The 16,866-nt window shown below is 40.8% G+C and overlaps 1 protein-coding gene across 1 annotated transcript in view; it reads right to left on the bottom strand.

The window, feature by feature from the left end:
- Positions 1–16,027, bottom strand: part of mrpl4 (mitochondrial ribosomal protein L4) — a 33,036-nt gene extending 17,009 nt beyond the window's left edge. The window contains exons 1-5 of the mRNA XM_084043390.1: positions 15,895–16,027; positions 13,207–13,260; positions 12,519–12,639; positions 10,265–10,434; positions 9,032–9,235 (exon numbers count right to left, since the gene is read on the bottom strand). Of these exons, the coding sequence (XP_083899516.1) occupies positions 9,032–9,235; positions 10,265–10,434; positions 12,519–12,639; positions 13,207–13,209 (498 nt within the window). The 5' untranslated portion in view covers positions 13,210–13,260; positions 15,895–16,027. The remainder of the gene's footprint in view (positions 1–9,031; positions 9,236–10,264; positions 10,435–12,518; positions 12,640–13,206; positions 13,261–15,894) is intronic.
- Positions 16,028–16,866: the final 839 nt, after the last annotated feature.

A 16,866-nucleotide genomic window follows, 5' to 3' on the forward strand; every position in this document is an offset into this window, starting at 1 on the left:
CTGAAGCATACTGAAGAGAGGCAATCTAGAGACATGACGCGCCCAAAAGCAAATGTGTTTGTCACAAACCTAAGCACCAGAGACAAGCCAAAAACAGTGGCAAAAACACACAGTGCAGAGGAGAGTAGCTCGGAGGAGGCTTCCGAAGATGAGGAAGTAACAGCATCCTCAAACACAGTCAAATGTACATGCTGTGGAGAGAGTCACTTCATCTACAAATGCAAGACGTTCAGTGACAAATCTGTTGAGGACAAGAAAAAGTTTGTATTTGACAATAACCTATGTTTCGGCTGTCTAAGAAGAGGACACATTTCAAAGGACTGCAAGAAAAAGGCTACTTGCAACATATGTAAGAAATATCATCCGACACCCCTTCATGAAGACCGTCCTGTTGGAGACAAATCATCTTCTCAGGTTGAGCAAGTAGAAGAAAGTACCTCTTCCCTAACTTGCAGTGTAAACACAGGTGATGGTGGGAGCACATCCATGATAGTACCTGTATGGCTTTCCTCGACCACCACCCCTAAAACACAATCCCTAGTGTATGCCCTATTAGACACCCAGAGTAGCAACACCTTTGTAGACAAGGAAGTGTGTGAGAAGATTGGGGCAGGTATGGAACCAGTCAACTTAAAGCTAACTACTATGATGGGAAAAGACTCCAGCGTCAAGAGTGAGAGAGTTAGTGGGCTAAGAGTTAGAGGACTTGACTTAGACAAATATATTGACTTGCCACCTGCCTACACCAGGGATTTTATCCCACATGAGCGTTCACAAATACCTACCGCAGAGACAGCCAGAAGATGGAAGCATTTGGATGGCATAGCATACGAAATGTCAGGGCTGATTGATGTCAAGGTGGGGTTACTAATAGGGTACGACTGCTCTAAAGCATTAGCGCCACGGAGAGTTATCACAGGAGGTGATGACGAGCCATATGCTATAAAGACGGACTTGGGCTGGAGCATAGTTGGCAGCGTACCACAGAAAGTAAAGTCAACTGATGTGACTGGTCTGTGTAATCGGATATCAGTTAAAGAACTTCTGCCAATGACACCAGCTCCTGTCAATAGAGACACAGAGAACAGCAGAGATAAAGAGCTTGAGACAGAAGACACAAGTTCCACAGCATTCAGTCTGGAAGAGGAGATGGAAGCCTCAAAGGAAGAGACCCACTGCACTTACAAAGTGGTACCAGAACCTGAAGTGGAAAGGAAACATAAAGTGCAAAATCTGCAAATACATGCAGATAAAGACACAAATGAGAAACCAGTAACACAGAGTGGAATACTCACTACTGTAGCCTCTGTGTTTGACCCACTAGAGGTCCTATTCCCTTCCTAGAAATGTGCCAAAGGGGTATTGATTAATGGTCCTTTTCCTAAGTTGGTTGTGTTGATAGGAAACAAAGAAAATGGGTTCTAAGTGAACTAACCTGTACGTACTTACCTGTGTGGAGTAAAAGTTGGTGTATTTCATCTTACCTGTGAGAAAAAGGGTTAAAGGTCTTGACCTGAGAGTTAGAAGTTTGGTTAAAGAAATTACTGTATTTATTAAAATATGTACACTAAAGAATTACAGTAATTTGGTGGGAGTGTAACTGTCCCAGATAGAGCGACAGTGGTTTCAGTTATAATTATAAATATGTTTTGTTTATGTAAAGTTCATGTACACACTAGGATAAAAGATTCATTTAATTATGAATAATTAGTACTAAAGTTACAATAAATATATTAAAAAGGTTTATATATAGTACAAGATTTAAGGTAAAAACGCGGTGCCCATTGCTTGAAGGGTTTATGGTAAATTGGGCAGAGTCACATGGTCAGAGTGAAGCTTGTCAATCAAGTCAGAAGCAAGCAGAGCTGACACAGAGAGGTCACGTCTTGAGAAACTCCAGAGAGAGAGATACAATTGCTATAGTTCTGCACAAGGTTCAAGAGGCGCACACGGTAAATGTTTATTGCATTCTGTGCCTTTCATTGAGTTGTGATGTATTGTTGTGTGCATTGTTATTTGCAAGTTAAACTTTGTTTGGAAGACTTCATTGTAAGATGACAATAATTGGATGCACCTGTGTGGACTGACTAATCAGAGGACTGTTTCATAATGATTATGGATTCAACTGAACAAATGTATGTTTATTTCTTTGTAGTTTTCACGGTGTCTTGTATGGTGTCTGTATGGAGGAGTTTGGAGAGTTATGATGGAATAAATACCAGAAAAAGACATCTGTATGATGCGTGGACATTTGTTGAACCTGGGGCAGCTACACCTTGGGATATCACTTCAATTCACAAAATTAATATACAGCCAACACATAGCTACAGTATATCAAATGTATTGTACAAACATGCAGTCGCATATTATCTCATATAAAATAAGTGCAAGAGTGTTATTCTGTAACAAATAGGACATATTTAGCTGTACATAGCTCATAAAAATATAGAAAGAGAAGACACAACCACAGCAGCATCACGAGTCACAATAAATAAGCATTGTATTAACCAATTAAACCCTAGCATCCCTGTATTCTGGGGTTAACTAACATTCAGAAAATAGCAGATCTACAAGATCCTAACACAATGACCTTGTAAATCTGCTATTTTTGGGTGAAGAAAGTTGGTGTAGAGGGGAATACTAGCGGGCTTAGTATTGAGCCCTGAGGGACACCGGTCAACTAGTACAGCATATAGGGTTTAAGTGGTTAAAATAAACTTTTAAAAATAAAGTTCTTATGGCAGGGGGTCTGAATTCCGCTACATTTGCCCGGGTCCCAAACTAGTGAAAATATCAGATCTACAAGCTCACAACGCATCGCCTCACGCTGCGTTGCAAGCTTGCGGATCTGATATTTTCACCAGATTTCTTTAATGGAAATTATTAGATTTTTAGATTTTATCTATGAAATACTTTAAGTTTTTTTTTGTTTTTGTTTAAACCTTTTGACATTTTTTGAAATAATATATTTTAAATAAAGTATTGTAGGAAACGAAAAAAAGGGGGACATTTACTCGCGACTTGGGTCCCGACCCACTGTTTGGGAAACAGTGCACTAGATAAGTTTGGAAAACCAGTATGTTGACCCTTTCAGGTCATTATCATCTGGAACTTCTAGATCCACATTTGCTGGACGGAAGTCATTCCTTCCAAGTGTGTTAGATTTTCGGTGCGACTTCTTTCCGTCATGCGCTTGTTTGGGGAAAACAGTGACATAATATCCGTCTGTGTCATCGGCTGCTTTTTGTTTTGTGCTCTGCTTCTTTGACCTAACTCTTTTCATGTCAATTTCACCGACAGTGGCTGATCTGTGGTGACCCTGCTCGTAAAGCTTTGGTATTGGCAACTGGGGGACTGCTACTTTGACACTTTGATCATTCTGCACTCCAGCCGCAGTGAGGTCCAACTTGGAACCTCTGGCTCTAGGAATATGATCCTTTCCGGTGAAATCGTCAATATTGAGATCTGAAGCTTTCAAATCAATATTGGAATCTACTTTCGGTAAGTCACAATCCAGAAGGGGGTAGCTGGACCTGGCTTTGGCCTTCCTAGACTTTCTGTCAGAGTGACGCAGTTTCACATCAGCATCTATGTCCAGAACAGGCGTCTTCATATTTGCTCCTGTGATGTCAGACCTCCGATTTTTATGGGAAGACCCAGAGTATTTTAATGAGGGAATATCAACGTCAAGTTCCGGAGCTTTGAAATGATACTGGGGACTCCTGATACTAGCTTTGGGCATGCTCAAGTCAACCTTTGGAGAGCGAACCTTTGGAACAACAACATCTCTCTTTAAGTCTGGTGTTTTCACATCGATTTTTGCATTTGGAGGAGAGATGTTGAGATCTACTGCTCTCATAGTTGCACCAAAGTCAATATCAGATCCTGTCCTAGTAAGATCTGGGCTCCCAAATTGAGGCATTTTGAAGGAAGGAAGTTTGAATTTTCTATCCTGCAAATCAGTATCAATTTGAGGAGCACTAATTCCTGCTTTTGGTGATGACATTGTAATGTCTGGCCCCTCTATGTTACCTTCCATTCCAAGATCTGTACTTTTTACACCAGGAAAGCCAAATGTCGGCATTTTGGGCATTTTCAGTTTCCAAGAGGGAGAGCCAACGTCTATATCTGGAGAGTCCACATCAAATTTAGAGGCCCCTGTGTTGACTGATGGCAGGTCTGGAGAACCCATAGAGCCACTTACATTTGGTGCTTTAAGGTTCAAGTTGGGTGCGTCCAATTCCCCTGACATATCTGGTGCTTTTAATTTGGGCCCAGAGAGACTCCAGTCTGGCATATCTAAACTTGGCATTTTGAACTTTCCCTTTGGATTCTCAACGTCAACATTTGGGAAATTTAAGTCAGGACCCTGAAGGTCCGCATCTATGTTGACATCAGGGCCTTTTGGACCTGAGAAATCAAATGTAGGCATTTTCAGTTTGGGCATTTTGAATTTTGTTTTGGGAGAACCCATATTTATGTCTGGAGTGCTTACATCTAATTCTGGAGCTTTGAGATCCATGTTTGGTAAATCCAACCCAGAGGTGTCAATCTGACCTTTAATCTTTGGTGCTTTAAGGCTTAGGTGTGGCCCTTTTGGTATGGATAAATCAAGATCTGGTGATTTTAAATCCATTTCAGGGCCTTTCAACTTAGGGCCAGAGAGACCAAAATCTGGCATTTTCAAATGTGGCTTTTTGAATTTGGCTGATGGGCCACCCAAATCAAAGTCAGGCATCTCAAGCCCACCTTTGGGACCTTTAAGGTTTACATTTGGTGCATTTATATCTACATCTGGGCCTTCTAAGTCACCATCAAGGTCAACACCTTGCCCTTTTATGCGTGGAAGGGTAAAAGTGGGCATCTTCAATTTTGGCATTTTGAATTTTGTTTTTGGTGAACTAATGTTGACATCTGGAGTATTTGCGTCAAATGTTGGACGTTTGAGATCCATGTTTGGTAAATCCAGTCCAGGGGTGCCAATCCCACCTCTTATCTTTGGAGCTTTAAGGCTTAGGTCTGGTGTTTTTAGACCTGTATTTATGTCCAAACCTGGCCCTTTAGGTATTGATAAATCAAGATCTGGTGATTTTAAATCCATTTTAGGGCCTTCCAACTTTGGGCCAGAGAGACCAAAATCTGGCATTTTCAAATGTGGCTTTTTGAATTTTGCTGATGGGCCAGCAAAATCAAAGTCAGGCATCTCAAGCCCACTTTTGGGACCTTTAAGGTTTACATTTGGTGCATTTATATCTACATCTGGGCCTTCAAAGTCACCATCAAGGTCAACACCTTGCCCTTTTATCCGTGGAAGGGTAAAAGCGGGCATCTTCAATTTTGGCATTTTGAATTTTGTTTTTGGTGAACTAATGTTAACATCTGGAGTATTTGCGTCAAATGTTGGACGTTTGAGATCCATGTTTGGTAAATCCAGTCCAGGGGTGCCAATCCCACCTTTTATCTTTGGAGCTTTAAGGCTTAGGTCTGGTGTTTTTAGACCTGTATTTATGTCCAAACCTGGCCCTTTAGGTATTGATAAATCAAGATCTGGTGATTTTAAATCCATCTCAGGGCCTTCCAACTTTGGGCCAGAGAGACCAAAATCTGGCATTTTCAAATGTGGCTTTTTGAATTTTATTGATGGGCCCCCAAAGTCAGCATCAGGCATTTCGATGCCGCCTTTGGGACCTTTAAGATTCAAGTTGGGGACATTTATATCTACATCTGGGCCTTCTAAGTCACAGTCAAGGTCAGCATCTGGCCCTTTAATTCCTGGGAGGCTAAATGTAGGCATTTTAAATTTTGGCAGTTTGAATTTATGTTTTGGTGAACTAATATCCATATCTGGAGTATTCACATCAAACTTGGGAGCTTTGAGATCCATATCAGGTAAATCCAAGCCAGGGGTGTCAATCCCACCTTCTATCTTTGGCCCTTTCAGGCTTAGCTCTGGCCCTTTTGGTACTGAGAAATCAAGATCTGGTGATTTTAAATCCATTTCAGGGCCTTTCAACTTAGGGCCAGAGAGACCAAAATCTGGCATTTTCAAATGTGGCTTTTTGAATTTCGTTGATGGGCCACTAAAATCTAAATCAGGCATCTCAAGCCCACCTTTGGGACCTTTAAGGTTTACATTTGGTGCATTTATATCTACATCTGGGCCTTCAAAGTCACCATCAAGGTCAACACCTTGCCCTTTTATCCGTGGAAGGGTAAACGTGGGCATCTTCAATTTTGGCATTTTGAGTTTTGTTTTTGGTGAACTAATGTTAACATCTGGTGTATTTACATCAAGTTTGGGAGCTCTGAGATCCATGTTTGGTAAATCCAGTCCTCTTATCTTTGGAGCATTAAGGCTTAGGTCTGGTGTTTTTAGACCTGTATCTATGTCCAAACCTGGTCCTTTAGGTATTGATAAATCAAGACCTGGTGATTTTAAATCCATTTCAGGGCCTTTCAACTTTGGGCCAGAGAGACCAAAATCTGGCATTTTCAAATGTGGCTTTTTGAATTTGGCTGATGGGCCACTAAAATCTAAATCAGGCATCTCAAACCCACCTTTGGGACCTTTAAGGTTTACATTTGGTGCATTTATATCTACTTCTGGGCCTTCAAAGTCACCATCAAGGTCAACACCTTGCCCTTTTATGCGTGGAAGGGTAAAAGTGGGCATCTTCAATTTTGGCATTTTGAGTTTTGTTTTTGGTGAACTAATGTTAACATCTGGTGTATTTACATCAAGTTTGGGAGCTCTGAGATCCATGTTTGGTAATTCCAATCCTCTTATCTTTGGAGCTTTAAGGCTTAGGTCTGGTGTTTTTAGACCTGTATTTGTGTCCAAACCTGGCCCTTTAGGTATTGATAAATCAAGATCTGGTGATTTTAAATCCATTTCAGGGCCTTCCAACTTTGGGCCAGAGAGACCAAAATCTGGCATTTTCAAATGTGGCTTTTTGAATTTGGCTGATGGGCCACCCAAATCAAAGTCAGGCATCTCAAAACCACTTTTGGGACCTTTAAGATTTACATCTGGTGCATTTATATCTACATCTGGGCCTTCTAAGTCACCATCAAGGTCAACACCTTTGAAATAACCTTTGCTGAAATCACCATTGGGGCCCTTAAGGTTGACATTGGGCACATCGATATCTATATCTGGGCCATCAAGGTTCACATCTGGCCCTTTAAGGCTTGGTAGACTCAATTTTGGCATTTTAAATTTTGGCATTTTGAATTTCATTTTGGGTGAATCAATGTTTATGTCTGGAGAATTCACATCTAACTTGGGAGCCTTGAGGTCAGTGTTAGGTAAGTTTAAGCCTGGGGCACCAATATTACTGTTGATCTTTGGAGCTTTAAGGTCAATCTTGGGGGGTTTCAGGTCCATCTCAGGCAAATTCAAATCTGGGGTCTTTAGTTCACTACCATTCAGCCCAAAATCTGGCATTTTTAAACTTGGCATTTTGAATTGACCTGATGGACTTCCTATATCAACATCAGGCATGTTCAGCTCTGTCTTTGGAGTTTTTAGGTTGAATTCTGGTGCATCAATGCCCATCTCTGGCTTTGTTGGATCTAGATTAAGATTACCCGATGGCAACCTTACATCTGGTCCATCTAGATCTCCATCTATGTCAAGATTTAGCCCTTTCTGACCTGAAATGTCAAAATTGGGCATTTTAAGTTTGGGCATTTTGAATTTCCCTTCTACTTTTGGAGGTTTGAGATCTGTGTTTGATAAATTCAAATCAGGTGATTCTAACCCTTTCACATTTAGGGTTGGCGTTTTTGCATCAGCATTGATTTTCAAATCTTTCTTCTTTGGTAATGTGCCAAACAATTTAAGTTTGGGAAGTTTTAGTTTACCAGAAGGAACATTGGGATCTAGCTTGGGACCTTTGAGATCAAGATCAGGCAAATTCATATATGGGGAACTGATTTCACCATTAAACTTGGGCGCTGACAGATCAATGTCTGGGGTCTTTATCTCATAATCACCATTCATTTCTGGGCCTTGATGGTCTGAAAGGTCCAAGCTGGGCATCTTGAATTTGGGCATCTTGAATTTGCCTGATGGTGCTTTGATGTCAGCCTCTGGAGTGTCAATGTCTAAGTCAGGTACCCTTAGGTCCACTTTGGGTAGATTAACATCAGGGACGTCAATCTTGGGAGTTTTGAGACTAAGCCTGGGTGTTTTTACATCAGCATCAATGTTAAGATCTGGTCTACTGCCAGACAGCCCAAATGTAGGCAGCTTAAAATGACCAGAAGGAGCATCTAAATCTAAATCAGGAACTTTAAGGTCAATCTGTGTTTTTTTAAATGGCACATTGAGTTCGCCTGAAGGCATGTCACCGAGATCAGGGCCTTTAAAACTGGGAAGTTTACAATCTGGTAGATTCATCTGTGGTACAGACACGTCAAGATCAGGGGAGCCTAAGTCAACCTTGGGCAGTTCCACGTAGCCAGAGGGATCATCCACATTTAGGACAGGGTTTCTGAGTCTCTTGGAAGACTTTACTCTGATTTTATGCGACGGTAATTTAAGCTCTGGTGTTTTATGGTCTACACCTGGGAGATTTACATCAACGTTAGGCAAAGCTGCATCAACTTCCACAGAATTCTCCAGTCCAATTATTTGAGGTATTTCGACATCTGCTGGCATTGTCAAATCAACTTCTGGACCCTCTGCGTTTGGCAGTTTTACACCAGCTTTGGCATCTAGCGCCGGGCCCTCTGGTAATGTCCCAGATAGTTGGATATCTGGACCGTTTAGATCTGAATGACTTTCATCTATGTTCAAACGTGGTACCTGAATACCTACATCATCAGTGGGAGCTTTCAAGCCCAGGCTTGATAATGGAAGATTCAGGTTGCTTCCTGAAAGATCACCGTCTAATGCTCCATTTAAGCCTTGAGGTATCGAGAGGTTCGGTGCACTCAGATTGGCATCGGGCAGTGCGAGTTCTCCACTGGGAGATTCGGGCGTCATTGAGGCAGGAGTCTCAGCTTTGACACCGATATCTGGTACCTTTAATTTTGGTGTCTTTGTTTTCAGAACCCCAAAATCCACTCCTAAGCGAGGCATTTCAGTGTCGTCTTTTAAGCTGGTCTTGGGAAGATGTGGCGTGGTTCCCTCGGCTCCAACCGATGGTCCCTTGGCGTTCGGGGAGTCGGCCTTCATGAACTTTTTGATTTTGGCATTGTAGAGTTTGTTGTAAGAATCCTTCAGCATCTGGAAAGATAGGTGACTGCAATTAGCAAAGCTCGTTGGATTACACTCTAATGCAGGGGTCTTCAACAGGGGGCCCGGGACTCCTAGGGGGTCCTCAGAGTTACTACAAGGGGGCCACCACATCTTTTTGTGATTGGATAAAATCCATTAACCACTTGAACCCCAGCATCCCTATTCTGAGAACTTTGGCCAAAAATAGCAGATCTACAAGCTCACAACGCCTCGCACTGCGAGGCGTTGTGAGCTTGTAGATCTGCAATTTTTGGCAAAGAGGTTTGGTGTAGAGGGAAAAAAAGAGCGGACCAAGTACAGAGTGAAAGGTCAAGTGTACCAAGTATTGACGGTTCAAGTGGTTAAATATATGAAAATACACATGAATCCAACATTCACTGATGACAGTGCAGTCAAACAAGTCTTAACTACCAGTATCTATGAAATCAATGAAAAAGTGTAATCTTCAACACCATTTTATACAATATGTAGTTGGGGGGTCCCTGCTTCATCTCTCTCTCAGCTAAGAGGTCCTTGGCCTGAAAAATGTTGAAGACCCCTGCTCTAATGTAAATATTAATTCACTCTTACATTCACGTTCATGTTCGTTTTTGTTTAATACTCTATTCAACTATCAGCTATTGCACATTAACATGAACCAAAACATCCCATCTATATCGTCGCTGCCAGGTGGAAACCTTGTTCCATATATAGTAATTGTTTAGTCACAAGCTCTTGTTGATACTCTTCATTAGTTAAATATGTATGTATAATAAAACCCGCAGACACATTTAACCACGTTGAACCTGGGGTCCCTATTTTTGATGTCATCATAGGCATCTACAAGCTCACAACGAGTTGCGATGCTATTTCCGCAACTTTAGCTTGACACTGTCATTTAACAAACTAAAGCATTAAAACATTAAATAGTTGAAATATGGAGATACAAGGTTTCTGCCTGGCAGCAATGATACAGAAGAAGATTTTACACAATTTACAATCCAAACATCTGAGTAGATTCAGATGTAATGTACCAACCTCCTCTGGACCTTTGATGCATTTATCCAGGTTCCCAAGGCTCTTGCTGAAGTTACTCTTTGTGAGAACTTGGATCTTGTCGTTAAATGGCTCCATCAGATTGAGCAATTTCAACACATCTTCCTTGGACAGTTGTTCAAAATCTATAGAAGCCCCCACGATTTCATCCCCTGCAAAAACAAAAGTACATTGATTAGTTTAATCAGATGAAACCACAAAGCAGCCATCGCAGACAACTAACATGTGTGGCTGCCAGAGACCTTGTAAAAGAAGGGAATTTGTGTGGTATTTTTAAAAAAAGTCTGAACTAGGTTCTTCTCGGTTTGCCTAGTTTCTTGAGGCACTGTCTCACTGAGTAGCTCTGATAAAAAAAACAATAAATTAACCAATTAACCATTTTAGATTTCTTTGGCTATTCAAAAATAGCAGATATACAAGCTCATAGTGCGGCACCGAGTGCCACACTATGAGCTTGTAGATCTGCTAAAGAAAACATTGGCCAAATTGTCAGATAATATAAGAAAGAGGCAATTTTTGTGGAACCGAGTCAAACTAAATGTAATGCCTCAACTCCTTCCAAGTGCTTATCAGTGTGGGGTGGAGGGGAGGGGGGGTCCTTAGTTCACATATTATGATTATTTTGGGGGTTCACGGCCTGAAAAGGTTGAGACCACTGTTCTAGAGCAGCCATTCCCAGCCTATGCCAAATAATTGGCAAAACACTAAGATTTCATTGTAAATATAAATATATGTAAAATAAATGTCATGGTATTTTTTTCTTAAAAACCTTGGAAAATTAGTTTTCATTGTGATACCGATGAATAGAAACTTAAAGTATACACTGCTGTATTTTTTACACTGTAGCTAAAGCACCACACCACACGATATGACACTACACCACACCACACCACACCGCGTGAAAATATCTACCGTTGCCATTACAATAAAGTACCCCCTCGCAGTACCCCCCTCCCCTCCCCTCCTCTCCCAGAGGGAATCGACGGCCCCTTTGACACTCCTTTGTAATGTAAGAACATAGGTGGAGTTCATTGCTTCTTGCCTAACAATGTAATGTACTGTAGATGAGTGGCAACTGTCCTGTATACAAATGCAAATCACCTGTGCAGGAGTACTCCAGCTATCGGTAAGAACCGAATGGGCCCTTAAAAACTGTGATTATAATACAATATAAAGTATTATAATGTATTACAACTATGATAATTATAATACACTATAATAGATTATAACTGTGATTATAATACGATATAAAGTATTATAATGTATCACAACTATGATCCTGGTCTAAATAAAAAGTCAGTGAGTGATCAGTCATTATGAAGTGTTTGGCCCTGTTTGGCCTAGCTCAGACCTACTCTGGAGGAGTGATGCCAAAATAGGCACCCGATTCAGACCCCTTTGACACCACTAAGCCCAGGTCATTGTAGTGGAAACGGCGGCACAAGTAGGCGGTGTGGTGTGGTGTAGTGTGGGGCCTGTGGAAACCCAAAGTTCCACTGATCCAAGATGGAACATAATCAATTGATTAATCATTAAAATAAACATGCTCTGAAAATGCACACGGCCCACCCATCTGACTGCTGTACTTATTAACACGGCAGCCGAATTCACAACGCTTTCAAGATTTTCAAGTGTGGGCCCTGAGAAAAGGTTGGGAACCGCTGTCGAGACACTGTACTTCTCTGTCATGGCAGCGAAATGCAAAGCATGTGTCTAGCTGCCAGTAGGGTTTGTTTTGTCCAACGGTGTGATTCATAAAGTCAACAATCAAAGTTTTGATCAGATTCTAAAACCAGTTTTAGATTCCGCTCTGTTTAGCTTTTGACCCATTAAGACCAGGAAAACATCCGTCATTTTTTATTTTAACCACTTTAACCATTATCTTATACTTTGGCTATTCAAAAATAGCAGATATACAAGCTCATGGGCTTGTAGATCTGCTATTTTCTCTTTGAATATATATTTATATATATTTTTAAAGCGAACGTTTGTAACTCAAATCTTTGCAGTAAAGATTTGCAGTAAAGACTTTGCAGGAAATCTTGATGCAGTAATGGTCTTATTCTTTGCTTTCTTTCTTTTTTGTTTAGGCATTAAAACTTAAAGTCTTTAAATTGTCACTTCACTGTCATCTGGGGACCCCCCTTAAAGCATGTGGGGGTCCAGACCCACAGGTTGAGAACCACTGCTCTAGAATACCTGTAAACAACTGCTTCCAGTAAAAGTGGCATCATACCTTCCTGGAGCCCCTGAGCGGCTGAGGAGTCGTCACTGATGCTGGAGATGACCAAACCTCCGCTGTCAGATTCCTCCAGGGTCAGCCCATCAGACAGGCTCCGCCCCCTCCGGTGTGTAGGCTTAAAGGAAACACATTTGACAGCATGATTTATGATAGCCTCACTTATGACAGAATGTACCCGTCCTGAAAAGTGCTGCTCGTTGTCATTATAGGTGAACATTTAAAGGATGTTTCACATGTTTCAAATTTAGCATACATTCAAGCTCACGGCACGTCGCGATGCAAGGAATTGTGAGCCCATGTAGATTGGCTTTTTTTGCTATTCGTCATACCACAAAGTATAGGGCTTAAAGGAGTAGTTCCCCCAAAACAAATGTATTTTCTATCAATTACACACCACATGAAGCCTTGAATTCATGGAGATTTTGTTGTCTTTGTCGCATTCCTGAGCAAATTATTTGATGACCGGCGGAAGACCCGGTCATCAAATTATTGGCTCAGGAATGCGACAAAAACAAAAAAATCTCCATGAATTCAAGGCTTCATGGGGTGTGTAATTGATAGTAGATTAAGTACATTTTCAGGTGAACTACTCCTTTAAGCGGTTAATCCAAATTTGTCTTGCAATATAGGAATCCAATTATAAACGTCTGAACAATAGGGAAAAAAAGTCACTGTTTCATACCATGATTCTTGTGATGATGGCACAGAAGTAATGAATAGTCACTCTGTATTAAACCTACAGAAGAAAATGAAAATAATTAAACACTTAATCAACAGGTATTCTACAACATGTAGGACAAAATGTAGCCGTATGTAAAGAATCTTGACATTATACTGTGCGTATAAAACGCACCAATGATCACCTTGCTTTGTCAATTAAAATTATCAAGCAGTTATTGTTTTCACCTGCATTCAACTGACATAAAAGGACTACATTCACTTTAAGCCTTGAATTGTGCAACAGTAGATGCAGCTCAACATTAGGGATGTTCTCCTGATATTTCCTGTATTTAGTAACAGTGGTGGAAAGTAACTAAGTACATTTACTCAAGTACTGTTTTAAGGTACTTCCATTTTTCAATACTCCACTACATCTCAGAGGCAAATATTGTTTACTTTCCTTAGTATATTTAGATCGTTATTACAAATTGTTGTATTGTATTTTTTGGGGGGGAAATTGTGAAATGGTCCAATCATATTGAGTACTTCCGTCATTTCGTATTGTGGTATTGCTACTTTTACTTAAGTAAAACAATCTGAGTACTTCTTCCACCATTGGTATCTATCTAAAGACATCAGGTGATATGAGAAACATGCCAAAAGGAAAGATTTCTGGAACCACACGAGTTCTGGTGCCTGAGGGCCAATTTGCACATGCAAATAGGAAAGTGAGTGAAACCCACATAACCTAACCCAGAACAGGTGCGCCTTAAGGTATTCTAGTTATGTCCTCAGGGCACGTGGGAAAACAAGGAACAGGTTTGTCTTCAGTTACAAACAATAATGTTCTGTTGTTGGGCGTTTCCCTCTGCGTGTGTCTGTCTGTCTGTCTGTCTGTCTGTCTGTCTGTCTGTCTGTCTGCTGTGCTTGGCAGTATGCGTACCTGTATCTCTAAGACTGAATAGAGAATATGTTTTTATGCCATACTAACTGTGAACATATCATATAGTATTAAAATATGAACACATTAAAACTGGGAGCACAATTTGATGAATGTGTGTGTGTGTGTGTGTGTGTGTGTGTGTGTGTGTGTGTGTGTGTGTGTGTGTGTGTGTGTGTGTGTGTGTGTGTGTGTGTGTGTGTGTGTGTGTGTGTGTGTGTGTGTGAAAATCAAGGCAACCACGCCCACCACTTTCTAGTATAGAAACTGTTCACAATGCCAACGCATTCAGTGATAGCAGCTGAGTAATCAGCTGGAAAGTTTATTGTCACAAGTCTTATCATTAACTAGATTTAACTACGCGCTGCACAAAGGTGAGGTGCAATCATGTGCAAAACACTTGTAAATGCCATTCAAACTCACACTGCAGTGTTCTAAATCCCTTCAGTTTAAGTAGATCTCACACAGCACTGTTTTAAAGGGATAGTTCACCCCCAAAATGACTTTTTTTTTCCTATCGATTACGCATGGAGACTTGGAATTCATGGATATTTTTTGTTTTTTGTTGCATTCCTAAGCCAATAATTTGATGACCGGCAGCTGTTCCGGTAGGAGACATAAGAGTATCCTTTGTATCTCCTACCGGTCTGCTGGTCATCAAATTTTTGGCTTAGGAATGCAACGAAAACAAAACAATCCATGAATTCAAGTCTCCATGGGGTGACTAATTGATAGGGAAAAAAAAAATTCGGGGGTGAACTATCCCTTTAAGCTACATGTTTATTATATCATTATATGGTAATTCTACAATCGGTAAGGAACCTAAAAGTGGATTGGGATTCCGTGCATTCCAAGCAGTGAGCAGCTCAAGCTATACTTTAGTAGCATTCACAATGAAGACGTTATAATAACACACAATTCCACATAAATTGTCTTGATATGCATTCACATTTGCATGCAACACTCTAGCATATTGTGTCAAGAAAGCAGGCCAGACAGTTCCCCTCTCAATAACAAGTTTGTACATTACACATTGCATAGATCAGCCACAGTGAGTGCACATACCTAAGGGTAATAAAAGCCCTTTTAACATTCTTTGAAAATAAGTGGACACAAAGCTTGTTTTGTTCTTGACTGTCCATGCATATCACAAATGTCTCTCAGTTTTACAATCTGCATATAAAGTCACCTACAGCAGTGGTTCTCAAACTTTTTCATGTCAAGGACCCCCAAATCGACACTTTTTAGCCAGCGGACCCCCATTTGGAAAGATAAGCCAGGGACCCCAATAAGAGAAGATTTATACGGCTTTCTAGCAGTGATTCTCAACCATTTTAATGTCAAGGACCCCCAGTTTGATATGTATTAGGCTACGGACCCCCATTTAATGGCATTTTTATCTCTGGGACCCACATTTATATTATAAAATCAATGTTAATTTAACTCTGAGAGTGTACAAATGGAACCAAATGTCCATTTGGTTCCATTTGTACACTCTCAGAGTTACAGGCCCATAATGGTCCATTTGGTTCCTGTCCATCATTTAGCTGGGGACCCCCTGGAACACCCTCAAGTACCCCTGGGGGTCCCCGGACCCCACTTTGAGAACCAATGCCCTACAGTACTGCAGTCTCTGAGGCTTAACCGATACTGCAGCAATAATGACCTCGTAGTCTGCCAACTTGTATAATTGACAACTATACCAACTCTACACCCTGGCACCACATGGCACTGAGTTTAAAAACAAATGTAGATTTAAAATAATCTTACCGTGTGTTCCATTAGGTAGCTTCTTGGTATTTTGTTGCCACTGCCGGTGTTATTCCTGACTGTTGCAACACAGCGTTATCAGTCCATGCTGTTTGCTCTGTAGCTGGAACCGAACTGCCTACCAGGAGAGCCTGTCAAAGGATAAATACTCATGTGGTGTGAAGCAGCCAAACTGGTTCCTCATTGAATATCCCGCCTCCATCGCCCACATGTTCCCACCCATTATGTTCTGTCTCTTCCACACACACACACACACACACACACACACATATGAACAGTCTGAATATTGACCCAATTCCCCCCATCTGCAAGTATACACATACCTGGAATTTATATAGGCCTACTGTATACTTTTCATACAAATACTAACACACACCAAGTTCATGGAGAGTAAAACAGAAATTTCAGGAACCCACATAAAACAAAAAAACTAAATATAAACAAACACGGCACTCCCTATAACAATAGAAACAGGTGTGTGAAAGTGACGTTTATTACATAAATGCTCACCTAAAGAGAACCACCACCCTTGGGGTGGTTCAAGGGATTCGCCCTTCAATCAGATGAGTCATTCAGTCATTGAGATTATAAGGTAGGACTGGTAGGACACAATGACTGCTACCTGAAGAAGAATGTGGCTGCTGTATCCCTGCATAAACAGGCACCGACTGGTAACTCTGATGTTATGTTAGGACAAAGTGGCAGGCAAACCCTGCATAAAAGAATCTCTGAGTGTACAAATGAAACCAATCCCTTATGGGTGAAAGAGGATCCTTGCGGGTCCATTTGATTACATTTGTACACTCTCAGAGTTAAATGAACACTCAGAATTCTAGTATGAATGTATAAAACCACATAAGTCTCATAATAACCATAATGTATTGATACTGTATATTGAATATGTGTATAATGATGCACTAGCATGAAATGTTTGATGTATGACAAGGGATGTCAAAAACAGCAATTGTGTGA

This window comes from Gymnoscopelus microlampas (genome assembly GCF_963454915.1).
Source record: "Gymnoscopelus microlampas genome assembly, chromosome: 2".
Lineage (NCBI taxonomy): Eukaryota > Metazoa > Chordata > Actinopteri > Myctophiformes > Myctophidae > Gymnoscopelus > Gymnoscopelus microlampas.